This window comes from Nerophis lumbriciformis, linkage group LG06, assembly GCF_033978685.3.
Source record: "Nerophis lumbriciformis linkage group LG06, RoL_Nlum_v2.1, whole genome shotgun sequence".
NCBI lineage: Eukaryota > Metazoa > Chordata > Actinopteri > Syngnathiformes > Syngnathidae > Nerophis > Nerophis lumbriciformis.
This window is the reverse complement of record NC_084553.2, coordinates 15,181,764-15,201,742: the sequence shown is the minus strand read 5'-3', so window position 1 is coordinate 15,201,742 and position 19,979 is coordinate 15,181,764. Positions and strand designations below refer to the sequence as shown.

Sequence of the window (19,979 nt, the reverse complement as noted above, 5' to 3'; positions counted from 1 at the left end):
CAAAAAGGTATGACATAAGTTTATTTGACAATGTAAACAAAAAGAGTGGTAAGCATGATGAAAGAGAACAGAATGCTCAGTAGGGATGATGAGCAGATTGTCCAGCAGTTGCATAGCACGGGTTGACATGAGTGTACTTGCTACTGACCCCTAGTGTGTGACACCGCAAGACATGAGTGTACTTGCTACTGACCCCTAGTGTGGAACACAACATCCATCATTAAAAAGTGCACTGTCAGAGGGATTGGAAAGACCAAGAACCTCTCGCTCCATACTCTTTTTCAAGCAATAAAAGTCCTACTCTTCCTGAACATGTAATCATGTGGTCTGCACTGCAACATGACAAATATTAGTCAATATTCATCTTAGGGTCAAGACCACTTATTATTGGGGGGGAACGTTTATAGTCCACACATGTAAACCTCCTCAGAGTCTGCAGTACTTTATCCATGCACTTGGACCCAGACTGTAACATAAAGTGACATTTGGAATGGGAATGCAACTTAGGAGCTCCATTAGGTCTAAGACTGACTCCAAACCACTGACTTTTAATCCATTTCATCGGTGCTTGGCCTGCCCAAACCAGCACAATTTACACATGTAACTCGCCTTTTCAAGGAAATACATTTTTGGATAATAAATATTGTATGAAAAGCAATACAATAGAGTAGTTTTATGAAGTATTAATCGTGTACAGCATTTACTGTAGCTTGGAGAGCAACCGCTGTGAAGTTTTCTATTCCTATTTAAAACGTTAGGATGCTAAATTGTTGGAATATGCTAATGTGCCAGCAGTTAGGGAATGTTTTTAGGGATGGGTAGCGTTCACATTTGAAATTTTTAAAACATTTTAATACACTGTAGCACTTTGAGGTTGTTTGCTTAATGTAAAGTGTTTTTTTACAAATAAAATCTATTATTATTATTATTATTATTATTATTATAACCCGGAACCAACAGTACCAATTTTCGGTACTTTAATGAGTGTTATTTAATGTGAATTGTTTGATATCTTGGTTTCTTATTACATTTGAGTCTCATTGTAAATACAGTTGCACTTCCAAGGCATTAGATGGCAGTACCCTACAAACTACATTGTCTAACTAGGACAGGGGTCGGCAACCCGCAGCTCCGGAGCCGCATGCGGCTCTTTGATCACTCTGATGCGGCTCAGTTGCATATGTGCCTTTAACACTCTTACTAATAATGCGCCATAATATAATATAATATAATATAATATAATGTAGCCCGGAAGAGTTAGGGCTGCATGGGATTCTGGGTATTTGTTCTGTTGTGTTTATGTTGTGTTACGGTGCAGATGTTCTCCCAAAATGTGTTTGTCATTCTTGTTTGGTGTGGGTTCACAGTGTGGCGCATTATTAGTAAGAGTGTTAAAGTTTTTTATACCGCCACCGTCAGTGTAACCTGTGTGGTTGTTGAGCAAGTATGCCTTGTTGTCACTAACGTGAGCAAGTTGAAACCCGGCTGGGCCGGGCCGGTACGCTGGTTGTAGTAGGCGCTAAATGCTGTACCATCACGGCATGTTCGAAAGAAAAGTTGCCTTGAATTTCGTAGTCTGCCGGAAAAATCTGGAAGTTTGACAAGTATGACGCTGTCAAGCGCCAATCATGTAAAACCCACGGGCCGCACTAATATTCAATTTTCATATTAAGGTGTGGGCCGCGTGTCTGAGACCCTTGATTTATACATAGCACACATCAAGAAAAAAAACTGTGTATGCAGTGTTATTTCATTTTAAATTTCAAAAGATTTTTGTGGCTCCCATTGTTTTCTTTCATTTGTGAAACTGGTCAAAATGGCTCTTTGACTGGTAAAGGTTGCCGACCCCTGAACTAGGAAGTAGCTTTTTCCAGGAAGCCGAATGTGTCATGTTGCGCCCTACAAGGTGTTTATGCTGTAAGTATTGTGCTTATTACACACCAGCTGTTTGACTGTAACATTCATCTTAGTTGTACTTCTCATTATCACATTTGGAAGTGTTGAAATTGCCATGTAAAGTCGCTAATACTAATAGTAGCCCGTCTATGGCAAAACCAATTAGCATCCAAAAAGAAGAGTGGGGCCTTACTTCAGGTTAGAGCGTTTTCTACCAAGCATACTTGCTTTGTTTGGTGGTGAAAATTGCAACATTACTGCTTGACTCTTTATGGGAGCCGAAGTTTCATTTTCAACCGGACGTGACGTCACGTGTAACAAAGGTATTGAAATATAACATCGTATGATTTTACGTGAATTGATACCCGGTAGTACCAACGGAATTTGGTCGGTGCCTATAAAAGCACAGAATTCGGTACCCATCCCGAGTTGTTGTAGTTAATAGTTGCAGGCGATGGAGTCTTAAAGAACACCAGAGTGCATCATGGGAACTCTCGCCCCCGTGCCATTCTATTTAGAGTGCTAGCATAGTTGACGTCTCAGGTATAAAAAGAAATAACGCGAACATAGAAAAATAGCTTTGGAGTCACAGTGGATAAGGCTTATTTTGTTGCTGTCCATCTGTGCGGTCATGCCACGCCTCTTCCTCAAGAAGAAGAAGAAGAAGAGGAGGAAGAGCTTCAGGCTCCAGCAGTGTTGCCGGCTTTGAAGGCAGCGAGCGCCGGCGACTTTGATCCCAAACCTGCTCTGAAGTCAGAAGCGTCCGCCTCACTGCGTGCAGCAGGACGGGCCCTCGGCGCAGCAGCACACGGAGGAGCCCATGGCCTTGGGCGGGATCAGGTCCAGGTCCTCGTCGTCGGGGATCTCGTCTAGGCGGTAGCCGTCCTGAAGCAGCTGCTTGCTTAAGTCCGGGTGGATCTGCAGGGCGCACAACTCGGGATGTAACGGTAAACGGTATAATGATAAACCGCGATAAAATTCCAGACGGTTAGTAATACCGTTTGAATTTTTAACTACCGAAAAGGCGTCATTTATTAATGCATTTTAGGCAACACTGCTTACTTCCTGAACACTGAAGCGCCGCAGCGCCTGCACACTTGTGCCGTCAGGCTCAAGAAAACATGGCGGCAGCGACTACACGGACTTTGCTTTGAAAATGTTCCCTCCGAGTAAACGGAGCCGATCGCTTCGTTTCAATCGCTTCTACTTCCGCGGAGTCTCAGTGTGAGATTAAAAGCACAATGCTGTTGGAGGAGAAAAATATTTGATGTTGCAGTTTCACTTTGAACATGCAGCTAGAGTTGTTTCGAGAGTTAGCATGCAGCAGGCAATGTGTCGTGATCATTGTCACAACTTGTTTATAAAGTCTGTAGTTTGTTTACTGGGATGCTCACTCCTCCTTTATTTCAACTGTTCCAATAACATCAATACTAGCTAAAATCCATCCATCCATTTTCTACCGCTTATTCCCTTCGGGGTCGCGGGGGGCGCTGGAGCCTATCTCAGCGACAATCGGGCGGAAGGCGGGGTACACCCTGGACAAGTCGCCACCTCATCGCAGGGCCAACACAGATAGACAGACAATGTTACATAAAAAAACGTTACTAGAATAACAAAATAATATTACGACAAAATGTGGCAATGTTACCAGAATAACGTTTTTTTTGTTCTAAATCAAGTTGTAGTATTATGAAAAAAATTTGTAATAATACAAAAATAAATAAAAAATGTAGTGACAGGAATGAAGTCGCAATGTAATGAAAAGTTTGTAATTGGAAAAAAATCGGAATCTTGCAAAAAATTATTACAAAAAAATTGTTACAAAGTGATACAATTACGTGAAGATGTAATGTTACAATAATTAAGTCTTAATATCTTAAGAAACAAGGATAATGCTAGAACAATGCATGAATACATTTGCAATTTTACAAGAACATGTTGCAATATTACAAGGATAAAATAGTCAACTTACATGCATATATAAAGTACCGGTAGAGTGGAAAAACAAGTTGCCTCTATAAATAATGTTACATAAAATAACGTTACTAGGATAACAAAACAATATTAAGACAAAATGTGGCAATGAATAAAGTTTTTTTTGTTCTAAAATGTTTTGTAATTTCATCTAATTGAACACAGGCTGAGTTGTCGGTGAGGCACAAAGATTGTGTGTTGCTTGTGGGAGGTATCACTCCTGTTTATTTTTGTTGGCCAAAGTGTTGCACTGAAGTACATGGTTGTTGTTGAAGAACAAAGCTTGTTTATTTGACTTTATCTTCATTAGCCAAACTTCTTTGTGTTTTATTTTGATATCAAAAAGTAAACACTTTGTGTTTTTTTCATTCCACAAAGTAATTACTTTATAACTATTCATGTGACATAACATTTTGTTAATGTTTTATGGTGTATATTTAATACCAATACGACAGATTTCTACTCAATCTGTCCCGATACAGCGTGTACACGTACACACATTAGTACATGTAAATGTGTGTACATATATAAAAAAAAATACCTCTCTATGAAAATGTAAAAACATAGATAAAGGCATCATGTAATAAAAAAATCTGACACGCTGTTACTATTAATTAACAAAAACACAAATATTTGTATTTAAATATATAAATAACGTTTATCTAGAGCATTTATATTAGATATTACAAGTCACCGTATTTTTCGGACTATAAGTCGCAGTTTTTTTCATAGTTTGGCCAACTTATACTCAGGAGCGACTTATGTGTGAAATGATTAACACATTACCGTAAAATATCAAATAATATTATTTAGCTCATTCACGTAAGAGACTAGACGTATAAGATTTCATGGGATTTAGCGATTAGGAGTGACAGATTGTATGGTAAACGTATAGCATGTTCTATATGTTATAGTTATTTGAATGACTCTTACCATAATATGTTACGTTAACATACCAGGCACGTTCTCAGTTGGTTATTTATGCCTCATATAACGTACACTAGAGATGCGCGGATAGGCAATTATTTCATCCGCAACCGCATCACAAAAGTCGTCAACCATCCGCATCCACCCGAACTAACATTTAATCAAAACCGCACCCACCCGCACCCGCTCGTTGTTATATATCTAATATAGACGATGCAAGGCATTAGTGAGGTTATAAAGCTTTTGCCTGTTAAAGAAAGGAGACTGATCCAATTGAGCAGAGACATTCAATGCGTGCCACGCTGTCACGGCCCAGACGCACACCAGTGCGCAATCATCTGGGAGTCGCGCTGAGCGCACCTCCAAGCGCGCTCGCGCCACTCAAACTGCTGCAGGCAGCTGCGTTCTATCTTGTTTTAACATCCTGTGGCACTCTTCTGGGATCACGGCGGACGAAACTGCTCATGCTCAGAGTGTTTGTGGAGGTTCGGGGTTTTGCACAAATGTGATGCACCATGTTAGATGTCCCGGTTTTGTGACTGTCGTAGACATAAACAGCGTCGCAGCTCTTGCAAATCACGTAGCCAGCATTACTATCATCCTGATTTACAGCCTCATAAAAACGAGTCCACGCTGAACTTTTCTGGCCTTTTTTTCCCCTGGTCTTTAGTATTCCCTTTTTTAGTTTGTCGCGTACCACGTTTGCTGCCGGCGTTGCCATTTCTTTTTTTTTTCTTCTTCTGTTGTGGCATATGCTGCAGGTGCCTGCTCGTTTTTCGTATGTGGGTAACAACATTTAACTATGTATATATATTTCCGAATTGGTTTAACTGCCACCCGCCTGAATCTATTTAAAATATAATTTTTTTTTATTTCAACCGCCCGACCCGACCCGCGGATAAAATCTAATTTTTTTTTTATTTCAACCGCCCGACCCGCGGATAATCCGCGGACTCCGCGGTTGTGTCCGCAAACCGCGCATCTCTAACGTACACTTATTCAGCCTGTTGTTCACTATTCTTTATTTATTTTAAATTGCCTTTCCAATGTCTATTCTTGGTGTTGGTTTTTATCAAATACATTTCCCCCAAAAATGCGGCTTGTACTCCAGTGTGACTTGTATATGTTTTTTTCCTTCTTTATTATGCATTTTCGGCCGGTGCGACTTATAGTACGAAAAATACGGTACATGATAGCGTCGCGTTCACACCCCAACACTGCTTTACCAAACATATCGAATAGTCATGATTAGTAATCATGTTTTCAATATTGATAAAAATTATCTTAATAATTATTTTGCCCATTTTGCAGTCCTATGTGTAAGACGAGACATCATTATGAACACTATTTTTATCTATATGGACAAAAAGTGCAGTTACGTCTTATGTCCATAAGGTGCGAAAGTCTCACATATATTTGTACTTATTTATAGTAATATTTTGTTTCTGCCATATTACGTTGTTTATAATGCTTGTGTTGCTTTCATATTCACATTCAACTTTCTACTTGAGGTACATATATACATTTTGAATGTTTTGTTTGTGTTTTTTAAAATAAAACGTAGATTTAAAAATTTTGAGCACATTTAAAATGACTGCGCTAATAATGATAACCGTGATCATTTTGGTCACAATAACCATGATAAGAAATGTTCATACTGTGACATCCCTATGCACAACCACATGCTCACAAAGGTGCAACTAGGAGGAACATAAGGGACTACACACAATCTTGCTAAGAACCTTTGGACACTTTGATCGACAGACAAAGTGAAGCAGGGGAAGTGACTCACCTCGGCCGAGGAGTAGCCTGAGGAGCACTGCTCCAGATCAATCTCATCATCGCTGCAACGACAAGAAAGACCGGTTGAGTGGTCGTGATTACACCGGAGAATGTTGGCTGCAATCGTGCGCGCTGATCTTGGAGCCAAAACACGCTTTTGTCTTCTTGAAAGCTTGTTTACTGAACAGGCAGAACTCATTTGCAGTGAAGGATTGAAAATAATAATGATAATAATTAGGCTGTCCCGATACATCCTTTTCACTTTCGATTCAATACCCATATAGAGCCTTAAAAATTGGACTACACCAATATTTATTCGATATCAGCACAAATCATACATACTTGTATTATTTTCTTGTGTGGAATGTTTTTGATCAGGTGAAATTATTCTGAGGCTATATGGACCAACACTGATTACCTGGTATTTTTAGGCCAAATGGCAATACAAGTATATATCGATACATTAAACAAAACGTGAAAAGTGTTTAGTTGAAACTCAACACCACATGTTCCACTTTCTTTCCACATAAATATGAACAGTATTATTTAAACCTTTATTACATTTATATTACTAACAGCCCACATTTAAAGAAAATAGAGCTGTACAAAAAAACACAACGTAAACAAAACGGGCTGAATGACACGCTTATGTTTTGTTGACTTTTGTGGTAACTTTTATTAGCCGCATGTTTAAGCCAGCTGGGTAAAAACACACTCCATGTACAGAATGCCATTAAACATACCTTGGTGGTCAGACATTGTCCTCCTTCTACCCTCGCGGTGCTGAGCAGAGCAGACGGCCGTAATAAAGGCAGCAGTAAAAGATATATAATATCGGTATGGCGGCATTGTCTCAAATACATATCTCTTTCTAAAATATACCGGTATAACTCGTAATACCGGTATACCGCACAGCCCTGATGGTAAGTGTGAAACACACTAACCTATTTATTATCAACATTCTGGAATTGAATATGCTGTCTTTAGGTTGAAGTGGAGTGGTAATGGTTGTTGGGGTTTTTTGGCGACACATATTGGCAACAATAGTTCATTAAGTTAAGCTCACGACGCAGTAAGTTGAATGGTGTGGACACGTTTAATACTGGATACTTTTTAAACATGCTTTTGGCTTGGAGACTATATGTGTAAGTATTTTGCAACTATAATTATTTGATACAAGTTTATATTGACAAATGACAATATAGTTCAATTAAGAACACTTATGTACAGTATGGCCTTGTGGTTAGAGTGTCCGCCCTGAGATCGGTAGGTCGTGAGTTCAAACCCTGGCCGACTCATACCATAGACTATAAAAATGTGACCCATTACCTCCATGCTTGGCACTCAGCATCAAGGGTTGGAATTGGGGGTTAAATCACCAAAAATGATTCCCGAGCTCGGCCACCGCTGCTGCTCACTGCTCCCCTCACCTCCCAGGGGGTGAATAAGGGGATGGGTCAAATACAGAGGACAAATTTCACCACACCTAGTGTGTGTGTGACAATCATTGGTACTTTAACTTAACTTAACTTTATATTGACATGTTTTACACTGCAATGTTTCTTAATTAATGACACTCATTACGCATGTCTATCTTGTGTGCTATTGTGTGCTTAGCTGTTGTGTAGCTGCTTGCTGCTAGTAGCCTATCAAGTTTACCTTTAGTAAATAACTACACAAAAAAATACAACTATAATTATTTAAAACTTGTTTAAAACGTGGTGTTTTAGACTGCCATGTTGTTCAATTAAGGACGCTAATAACGAATGTCTAGCTTGCGTGCTATAGTGTGCTTAAAGGTTGTGTAGCTGCTGGCGCTGTCACGCCAAATTTCTTCCACCTACAAAAACCTTTCCCCCCCATTTACTTCCGGTGTCATTTCCTCTTACTTACGTCATTTTTTCTTACGTCATTGACAGCGATCGATAACACTTCAGCTTTGACACAAGACAGCAGCACACACAATATTGTTGTGAAATGGTTTCAACAATAATGTTGATTTAAAGTACAGACATTTAACAGTATTATATATTAATTAATATTGTTTGCACGTTACCACGAAGACAGAAGTTCCCAGCAGCGGCCCTAACACTCCGCCTGAAAATTTCCCTAACACTCCGCCTGGAATTTTTCGAAGCCTGCTGGTGTTTGACATAAGTCCCCTGGGAAAGATAAAGACAAATGTCATTCAGTGACACCACCATTTTCAGGAGATTTGGATTCTATCGATCGCTGTCAATGACGTAAGAGGAAATGACGTAAGTAAGAGGAAATTACGTAAGAGGAAATGACCCCGGAAGTAAATGGGGGGGGGAAGGTTTTTGTAGGGGGAAGACATTTGGCGTGACAGCTCCTAGTAGCCTATAACCTACCATGTATTACTTTTGTAAATGACTTGACATGTACAACTATAAATTATTGTATTCTTGTTTTAATTGTGGCGTTTTTAGACTGCGATGCTTAATTAAGGACCCTTTTTTTGAACGTCTAGCTAGTGTGCTATTGTGTGTTTAGCTGCTGTATAGCTGCTAGCTCCTAGTAGCATATAGCCAACCATGTTTATCTTTTGTAAATGACTTGACGAACACAACTATAATTTTTTTATTCTTGTTTAAAACGCGGTGTTTTAAACTGCCATGTTGTTCAATTAAGGACACGAAATACAAATGTCTAGATTGTGTGCTATTGTGTGCTTAGTGGTTGCGTAGTCGCTAGCTCCTAGTAGCCAATAACCTACGAAGTTTACCTTTTGTAAATGACTTGACAAGTACAACTATACATTATTCAATTCTTGTTTAAAATGTGGTGTTTTAGACTCTCATGTTGTTCAATTAAGGACACTTTTTTATGAACATCTACCTTGTCTGCTGTGTAGCTGCAATATTTATACTGATATAGCTCGGTTGGTAGAGCGGCCGTGCCAGCAACTTGAGGATTCCAGGTTCGATCCCCGCTTCCGCCATCCTAGTCACTGCCGTTGTGTCCTTGGGCAAGACACTTTACCCACCTGCTCCAAGTGCCACCCACAGTGGTTTAAATGTAACTTAGATATTGGGTTACACTAAGTAAAAGCGCTTTGAGTCACTAGAGAAAAGTGCTATATAAATATAATTCACTTTACTTCACATGGGTTTTAGGCTGCAATATTTTTTCAATTAAAGACACTTTACATATGTCTAGCTTGTGTGCTCAGCTGTTGTTGTTGTGTAGCTGATAGCTCCTAGTAGCATATAGCCAACCATGTTTAGCTTTTGTAAATGACTTGAAAAATACAACCATAATTATTAGATATTTGTTCAAAACGTTATGTTTTAGACTGCCATGTTGTTCAATCAAAGACTTTTTATGAGCTATTGTGTGCTCAGCTGCTGTGTAGCTGCCATACTTTTTTTTTTTTTTACATTGAATTGTGTTTTAGATGGCAATATTTTTCAATTAAAGGGGAACATTATCACAATTTCAGAAGGGTTAAAACCATTAAAAATCAGTTCCCAGTGGCTTATTTTATTTTTCGAAGTTTTTTCAAAATTTTACCCATCACGCAATATCCCTAAAAAAAGCTTCAAAGTGCCTGATTTTAACCATCGTTATATACACCCGTCCAATTTACTGTGACGTCACATAGTGATGCCGATACAAACAAACATGGCGGATAGAACAGCAAGCTATAGCGACATTAGCTCGGATTGAAACTCGGATTTCAGCGGCTTAAGCGATTCAACAGATTACGCATGCATTGAAACGGATGGTAGTAGTGTGGAGGCAGGTAGCGAAAACGAAATTGAAGAAGAAACTGAAGCTATTGAGCCATATCGGTTTGAACCGTATGCAAGCGAAAACGACGAAAACGACACGACAGCCAGCGACACGGGAGAAAGCGAGGACGAATTTGGCGATCGCCTTCTAACCAACGATTGGTATGTGTTTGTTTGGCATTAAAGGAAACTAACAACTATGAACTAGGTTTACAGCATATGAAATACATTTGGCAACAACATGCACTTTGAGAGTGCAGACAGTCCAATTTTCATAAATTAATATATTCTGTAGACATACCCTAATCCGCTCTCTTTTCCTGGGGGTCTGGCGGCAGATTTATTTGACTTTATCGTTGGAAATGCATCTGCTTTGACTGTCGCAGGATATCCACACATTCTTGCCATCTCTGTCGTAGCATAGCTTTCGTCGGTAAAGTGTGTGGAACAAACGTCCAATTTCTTGCCACTTTCGCATCTTTGGGCCACTGGTGCAACTTGAATCCGTCCCTGTTTGTGTTGTTACACCCTCCGACAACACACCGACGAGGCATGATGTCTCCAAGGTACGGAAAACAGTCGAAAAAACGGAAAATAACAGAGCTGATTTGACTCGGTGTTTGAGAAAATCGCGGATTGCTTCCCGATGTGACGTCACAACGTGACGTCATCGCTCTGATAGCGAATAATAGAAAGGCGTTTAATTCGCCAAAATTCACCCATTTAGAGTTCGGAAATCGGTTAAAAAAATATATGGTCTTTTTTCTGCAACATCAAGGTATATATTGACGCTTACATAGGTCTGGTGATAATGTTCCCCTTTAAATACACTTATTACATATTTCTAGCTTCGTTGCTATTGTGTGCTTAGCTATTATCTCCTAGTAACATATAAACCATGTTTACCTTTTGTAAATAACTTCACTAAAGTACAACTATAATGATTTGTATTGTTTAAAATGTGGGGTTTCAAACAATACAATATATGTTGTTCAATTGAGGACACTTACTACAAATATCTAGCTTGTGTCCTAGTGTGTGCTTGGCTGTTGTGTAGCTGCCAGTAGCCTACAATGGTTACCCTTTGTAAATGACTTAAAATAGAAGAAAAGAGCAACCTTGTATGCTTTTTGGAGGACATTCAGATGTTAACTGGCTGTCCAGCTTTGCACAAGTAAACGTACTGCACGATACTTATTTTTTTGCTGATACCGGCCCGATATGAGTATAGGTTTAGGACAGCACCAACACTGTGTTCTTACCTGCCTGAATCCAGTGCAATCAAAGTTTCCTCCGCATGCTGACTCAAAGCAGTGTAGCCCTTGTTATATTTCACTTTCCTAGTAGGAAGAGAGGACATGTTTGAATGTAAACACAGCAGCTAAGTCTGGGTCTCTTGGTACCTCTTGGCTCCTTGTCTGGGCTGATGTATGACAGGAGGTCCTGGTGACAGAGCCTTCTTCTTCAGAGCCTTCCTGGCGAACTCCCTGTGTTTCTCTAAGGAAGACGAGCACAATGAATTTCAGGACCTAAAAACTGCGGTCATTGAGGGCGACCTGTCCCGTGAAGGGCGGACCGAACGCTTCAGTGTTTTACGGCGTACCGCTGCATCCCGACTACACACTCGGTGAAACTGATGATGCGGTTCATTTGCACTTATGTGCTCCGACATAAACACGTCAGTCCCGATAAACACATTAGTCCTGAAGTCATAAAACAGACAGCGGTTATAAAGGTTAAAAGGCATAAAAAGACCATTCTATGACGTTAAAGGGCAACTGCCCTATTTTGGAATTTTGTTTATCATTCACAATCCTTCCGTAAGACAAGAACACACATTTTTCTTTTGTAAATGAACATTAGCAAAAGTCAGCTTACAATGGAGCTAATAGTAGTCACTCCATTACACCTATGTAGCGCTCTAAAAACCTCCATCATTGTTTTATATATAGTACATGCTGTAAGTATATATGTACAGTACAGTACAGGCCAAACGTTTGGACACACCTTCTCATTACAATGTGTTTTCTTTATTTTCATGACTATTTACATAGTAGATTGTCACTGAAGGCATCAAAACTATGACACCTCTTGAAGCTCATCGAGAGAATGCCAAGAGTGTGCAAAACAGTAATCAGAGCAACGGGTGGCTATTTTGAAGAAACTAGAATATAAAACACGTTTTCAGTTATTTCACCTTTTTTTGTTAAGTACATAACTCCACATGTGTTCATTCATAGTTTTGATGCCTTCAGTGACAATCTACAATGTAAATAGTCATGAAAATAATGAAAACCCATTGAATGAGGTGTGTCCAAATTTTTCGGACTATAAGTCGCAGTTTTTTTCATAGTTTGGCTGGGCTCCAGTGCGACTTATATATGTTTTTTTCCTTCTTAATTATGCATTTTCAGCAGGTACGACTTATACTCCGAAAAATACGGTATGTAACATGGTAAAAGTATTCATAATAACATGTAATATTCATGTCTTTTTGCGCATTTTAAGCAAACGACGGCGTACAAATTTGTAGTGTCTTTCTTGCCATCTTCGGGTATAAGTTGAATGTCAGAGATGACCAAGTTCTCGGTTTATGTCCACATCCTGCTAGTATCCAAGTGAGAGCAGGTTCTCCCCTCAATGTAACTGAATGTGGCTTATTTTCAAGACAACACCTTGAAAATAAGTTGTTTTTTTTATTTGAAAGCAAATTAAAGTAATATAATACATTGTAGCCCCCAGAAAAAAAATCACACAAAGTCAGGCGCTACTTTTATTACCAATCTTATGATAACAAGTGGCTCAATTCCAACAGGTTTTACCTCCCGTGTGCAAACTTTGGTCTCTGTGAGTTCGCGCACAACAACACTTCCTCATTCTCCGCCAATCACTTTTCAGGCACAGATGGTGTGTTCGCAAACATGGACAAAACTGACATTAAATCCAAACCACAGGAACATAAAACATTAACAACAGCTGGTCGTTACAGTATGAATGGAAATATATATATAGCCAATTATTTGCGCACTATTGACAAGTGCTGAACAAAACTCAACCACCAAACAAAGACTTTGATTACTGAAAACAGTGCTGCCGAACCTGAATGTAAACAAGACGCACGCCATTGTCTGGAGCGTTGTCAGCATGTCTGCAATGTGGATGTAAATTTAATATATTGCAGATATACTCGTGGACAGCGATCTTAAAAATGTGCAAACATTAAGAGAAGAGAAAGTCCAACTGGAGCAACAGCGCGAAGCAAGTGCGACGTCATGCCAACTGTAGCTCTCTTCTTTCGTCAGGGACATCCTGGGACAGAAGTTAAGAGTCTCTAAACACGACTACATTTTATAACAACACCAGAATAACATTAGATTTGTTGCTAGTAGGTTTTATTTTTAAATCATTAAGTCTCTAGAACATACTTGCCAACCTTGAGACCTCCGATTTCGGGAGGTGGGGGTGGGCGTGGTCGGGGTGGGGCGGGGGCGTGGTCGGGGGCGTGGCTAAAAGGGGAGGAGTATATTTACAGCTAGAATTCACCAAGTCAAGTATTTCATATACATATATAAGAAATACTTGACGTTCAGTGAATTCTAGCTATATATATATATATATATATATATACATATAAAATACTTGAATTTCAGTGTTCATTTATTTACACATATACACACACATAACACTCATCTACTCATTGTTGAGTTAAGAGTTGAATTGTCCATCCTTGTTCTATTCTCTGTCACTATTTTTCGAACCATGCTGAACACCCTCTCTGACATTGCTGTGTGGCACGCACAAAAGTGCTTTCATCAAATGCACTAGATGGCAGTATTGTCCTGTTTAAGAGTGTCACAACATTGCTGTTTACGGCAGACGAACTGCTTTACGGTATACAAAAACGTGACTGCTGTTGTTGTGTGTTGTTGCTACGCTGGGAGGACGTTAATGAAACTGCCTAACAATAAACCCACATTAGAAACCAAGAACTCGCCTTCCATCATTCTATAGTTATAACGTGATTGGGCAGGTACGCTTTTTTATATTGTGGAGGACCTGAGTCCGCTTGAATTTCGGGAGATTTTCGGGAGAAAATTTGTCCCGGGAGGTTTTCGGGAGAGGCGCTGAATTTCGGGAGTCTCCCGGACAATCCGGGAGGGTTGGCAAGTATGCTCTAGAATGACACTTGAAAAATTCTCAAAGTGCATTGTACAATAAACAACTATTTAAAATATGGCAAAACGATATCAAAATAAATCTTAATACTAATTAATAATAATAGTTATTTTTTTTAAATGCATTTATACATTTTTTTTTGCCTTTTTATCCAATCCAATCGACTTTATTTACATAGCACATTATAGCAAACAATAAAAGTTTCACAAAGTGCTGCACGGGGAGTTAAAACACCCATTTAGAAGGAGGATAAAACTAAGGAGTCACTTGTAAAAACCACTAGGACATGTTTTTTTTTAAGAAAATCATATTATCATAGCAGATTGGGCAAATTATTTGACGAAGTAATGGTGACCACGCCCCCACGGGTATCTTGGCAGTCGAGGGGGAAACCCTGGAGAGGCATGATTTATCATCTACAATTAACTTTCACCAACTCAGAGGCGATGCAGCAGCTCAGTATGTCAATATAGCAGCATAAGCGAGTTAGCTCTCTGCGATCAATATGCCACTAAAATTACTTTGTCTATGTTAGCGCTTATAATAACAATATTGTTAATACTTGGTTAATATTCGGGTCACAAAATGTAAATGTAGTATTGATGGCTGCTCGTACTTGCCATATTTTACGACTTACAATGCATAAAAATAGAAAAAACATTTGTTCTTGTTTCTGAGCTCACTATGTTCCTTCGAAGTGAGACCTACACTGTTACAATGTCCTTTTTTCAGATGATATAACTGTTGACTGAAATATGATGACAGCAACCCAACCTAACCCCCCGGATTGTAAATAATGTAAATAATTCAATGTATATACTCTGATGATTATCTTGTGTGATGACTGTATTATGCTGATAGTATATATTTGTACCATGAATTGATTAACGTGGACCCCGACTTAAACAAGTTGAAAAACTTATTCGGGTGTCACCATTTAGTGGTCAATTGTACGGAATATGTACTGTACTGTGCAATCTACTAATACAAGTTTCAATCAATCAAAGTCTTACGTAAGGATTGTGAAACATGGGCAAATTTCCACTAAAAAGAAGGGGAAGTTCTCATTGAACACTTACGTAGCTTGAGGTGGATGGCAGGCACTCTGGACATGATGTAAGGTCCTCTCTTCTCCGTCGGCCTGATTCCTCCATCGCTGTTTTTGGGTCGTGTGCCGCTACCGTTCCCCTTTAAGTCAAAATATTTCATATATATTGGAAATTGCAACGTGTATGGTATATTATGGCGTCACAAATCAATTGGACTTGCATTTTCCTCACATAGAGGCATCTGCTTTAACCCTTGTGTAATGTTCATATTGTTGTTACTCAGCCAGCGTTGCATTTTGTGGCTTTTAATGCCTCACAATCAAACACTTTTAAGTTAAAGTACTGAACAGCTGTTTACCTTATCCCAATAAACATCTGTTCAGTATTTTAACATAAAAGTGTTTGATTTTGTGGCTTTTAATGCCTCACAATCAAACACTTTTATGTTAAAACACTGAACAGACGTTTACCTTATCCCAATAAACATCTGTTCAGTATTTTAACATAAAAGTGTTTGATTGTGAGGCATTAAAAGCCACAAAATGCAACAGGTCCATCAGACCCACAAACGCTGGCTGAGTAACAACAATATGAACGTTGCACGGAAAATTTCTCTGCCAGTTTCCGCATCCCACAGGGATTCTTCTTTTGTGTTTCTGCACCTGCGGTTCCCACACAAGGTTGCAACATTGTTTGTCAACACTGTCTGCTCTCATTTTCTCGCACATTTGACCCTCTGATGTTGTGTGTACCTACACTCTGTCCTCCTCCTGTCTAGGCCTGCTGTGTGTGTGTGTGTGTGTGTGTGTGTGTGTGTGTGTGTGTGTGTGTGTGTGTGTGTGTGTGTGTGTGTGTGTGTGTGTGTGTGTGTGTGTGGGCGTGGTTGCGGGGGCAGGCTTGGGGGGCGGGGTTGAGGTGCAGCCAGCATACCCCTTCCCCTTCGAACTGTCCTGGATAAAATTAAATTCTTTTTTCCAACCATTTTGGAACTTGCAAGCGTATTTCTTCTTCTTACTTGTCGTCTTCTTCCTTCTTCTGCTTCGTCTCCTTCTTGTGTGTGCAGTTGTGCACTGAGCTCCAAAAGCCGTAGATGTTATTGTAGCGTCCCGGAAGAGTTAGTGCTGCAAGGGGTTCTGGGTATTTGTTCTGTTGTGTTTATGTTGTGTTACGGTGCGGATGTTCTCCCGAAATGTGTTTGTCATTCTTGTTTGGTGTGGGTTCACAGTGTGGCGCATATTTGTAACATTGCTAAAGTTGTTTATACGGCCACCATCAGTGTGACATGTATGGCTGTTGACCAAGTATGCTTTGCATTCACTTGTGTGTGTATGCTTGAAATTAACGTAATCATTAAACCAGTTAAAAGATCACACAACGTCAGTATTTCTTGACATCTTCGAGTAAAGACCATTGTTAAACCCGTCCAACGCCACATTATTATGTGACTGGGCCGACACGCTGTTTATATGGAGGAAAAGCGGACGCCTGGACAGCATGCGGCTGTTAAGGGATGAAGGTTTCAGGTGAGAGAGGACGCTTAAGGCAGTGCCTTTAAGGCACGCCCCCAATATTGTTGTCCGGGTGGAAATCGGGAGAAATTCGGGAGAATGGTTGCCCCGGGAGATTTTTGGGACGGGCACTGAAATTCGGGAGTCTCCCGGGAAAATCGGTGGGTTGGCAAGTATATGTATATATATATATATATATATATATATATATATATATATATATATATATATATATATGACATCTTATATGTAATAGAAATGTGTAGGGGGTTGTATGGTGTGTGGTAATTAATTATGTATTCTGATATATGTTCTTCACAGAAAATGAGCCAAAGTCAGTGAGTCTCAGTTTGAAAATTGTACTAATTGTATCATTTTTCTTTTAATAAAAATGAAAACGGGTCCCACAGACCGGAAAACCACACAAGATATAGACGTCATGCTCCAATAAATTGTGGTCAACCCCGCCCTATGACAAGACCCTAACACTCTCTGTAGTTGAGTCAATAAACGCCCACTGTATGAAGAAAAACAGTACTATCCACCCATTATATTTGAAGTAGAGATGTGCGATATTGGCTTTTTTGCCGATATCCGATATTCCGATATTGTCCAACTCTTAATTACCGATACCGATATCAACCGATACCGATATATACAGTTGTGGAATTAACACATTACTATGCCTAATTTTGTTGTGATGCCCCACTGGATGCATTAAACAATGTAACAAGGTTTTCCAAAATAAGAGAACAACTTCAACTCAAGTTATGGGAAAAAATGCCAACATGGCACTGCCATATTTATTATTGAAGTCACAAAGTGCATTTTTTTTTTTTAACATGCCTCAAAACAGCAGCTTGGAATTTGGGACATGCTCTCCCTGAGAGAGCATGAGGAGGTTGAGGAGGGCGGGGTTAGGCGGCGCGGGGTTAAAGTGGGGGGGGTGTACATTGTAGCGTTCTGGAAGAGTTAGTGCTGCAAGGGGTTCTGGGTATTTGTTCTGTTGTGTTTATGTTGTGTTACGGTGCGGATGTTCTCCCGAAATGTGTTTGTCATTCTTGTTTGGTGTGGGTTCACAGTGTGGCGCATATTTGTAACAGTGTTAAAGTTGTTTATACGGCCACCCTCAGTGTGACCTGTATGGCTGTTGACTAAGTATGAATTGCATTCACTTGCGTGTGTGGAAAGTCGTAGATACTATGAGACTGGGCCGGCACGCAAAGGCAGTGCCTTTAAGGTACGCCCCCAATATTGTTGTCTGGGTGAAAATCGGGAGAATGGTTGCCCCGGGAGATTTTTGGGAGGGGCACTGAAATTCGGGAGTCTCCCCGGAAAATCGGGAGGGTTGGCAAGTATGGATATATGTTCTTCACAGGAAATGAGCCAAAGTCAGTGAGTCTCAGTTTGAAAAATTAATTAATTGTATAATTTTTCTTTAAATACAAATAAAAACGGGTCCCACAGACCGGAAAACCACACAAGATACAGACGTCATGCTCCAATAAATTGTGGTCAACCCCGCCCAATGACAAGACCCTAACACTCTCTGCAGTTGAGTCAATTAACGCCCACTGTACGAAGAAAAACAGTACTATACGCCCATTATATTTGAAGTCACTAATTAGCGTTTAACATGTTTCTACCAATGTAACACTAACTCCAGCTGTTACAAATATATACATATTGTCAATATTTAAGCGTGTCGTCTCCGCGTAAACAAAGTGTCAAACTCTCTGGCTAGCGAGTTAGCGCAGTGTTTTGATAACAAGCTAGCTCACTAGCTGGCTGCTTAGTTAGCCGACGTTTACCGTAATATTGTGCAGATTCGGCGGAGCTTCCAGCAAGCTGTCCTTCTCCGGCTCCTCGGAGATGTCGTTCATCATCTCGGCGTCAAGTTGTCACAACGAACGCCACATTTCGGTCATGGTGAGTTTGGCACACCGGCGACGGCCCGAGCTTGACTTGTTAGCTTCGTGTGCTAATTGCGGATGACTTGGTGGGTTCTATTTCCGGTTTCAAAATAAAGATTGAGGTGAGGGACGTGCGGAGGATTTTAATTTGAAGCATTGGATTGTTATTGTAACCGAGGGTTTATAAATGTCGCCTGTACTGTAACAAACTACAAAATAACAAACACGGAGGCTCCAGTTTTACACGAGGACCACTTTATTTTCTTTCTTTCAAAAACCTCCGCTCCACTACAACGTGTCATCACTTCCGTTCTTAGCGCCTTCAAAATAAGAGATCAAGGCATATACTGTATAACAGCAATTTAACATCACAAAAGAGGAAAGACCATAAAAATAGGTTACATTATAATACATTTTTAGTTTCTAACCAAAATGTGTGAAGACAAGAGTATTTAAGTAATATGATATACACCAGAATATCCAAATTGATGTAAAAATGTGCGAGTGTGGCTTGAACTTTAAATATAGTCCGGATAATTGGTGTGCTTTTAGAATATGTAGTACCGGTTAAGAAATAGTCGAACATTTTTTGTTTTTTAAATACTGAAGAATATGTTTTACTGTTCCGTACTTTTAATACACTTTTCGATTTAAAACAAAATAGTTATCTTTATACGATGTTAATTTCATGAAGATTTTGTATGTCTATTAGGAAAATTCCATATTCACAAATACAAAATAATGTCAAATAAAATAAATAGTGTTTGTTTTTACTCTAAAATTCAAAATAAATAATGATAATAAAACAAAAAAGGCATGAAAACTTCCCATATTAAAAAAAAATAAAAATAATTGTAATCAAATTTTACAAGTAATGTATCTGTAGTGTTATTCCTCGCATGTTTCTTAACGGTAGTTTTATCTTGATTGTTGTTTGAAAAAGCGAGCGAGTACATTTATTGTGTGAATATTATTTAAAGAAAATGGTGTTTATTTTTA

General features: G+C 39.4%; 1 protein-coding gene across 1 annotated transcript; it reads right to left on the bottom strand.

Annotated features, from left to right (window-relative positions):
* Positions 1–1,318: 1,318 nt before the first annotated feature.
* fam219b (family with sequence similarity 219 member B) lies at positions 1,319–19,196 on the bottom strand. The gene is made up of 6 exons (XM_061963807.2): positions 18,879–19,196; positions 15,590–15,698; positions 11,738–11,831; positions 11,597–11,674; positions 6,590–6,641; positions 1,319–2,814 (listed from the first exon to the last, which is right to left on the bottom strand). Exons 1-6 carry the CDS (start codon positions 18,951–18,953, stop codon positions 2,665–2,667), a joined length of 558 nt encoding a protein of 185 aa, XP_061819791.2. The 5' UTR covers positions 18,954–19,196; the 3' UTR covers positions 1,319–2,664.
* Positions 19,197–19,979: the final 783 nt, after the last annotated feature.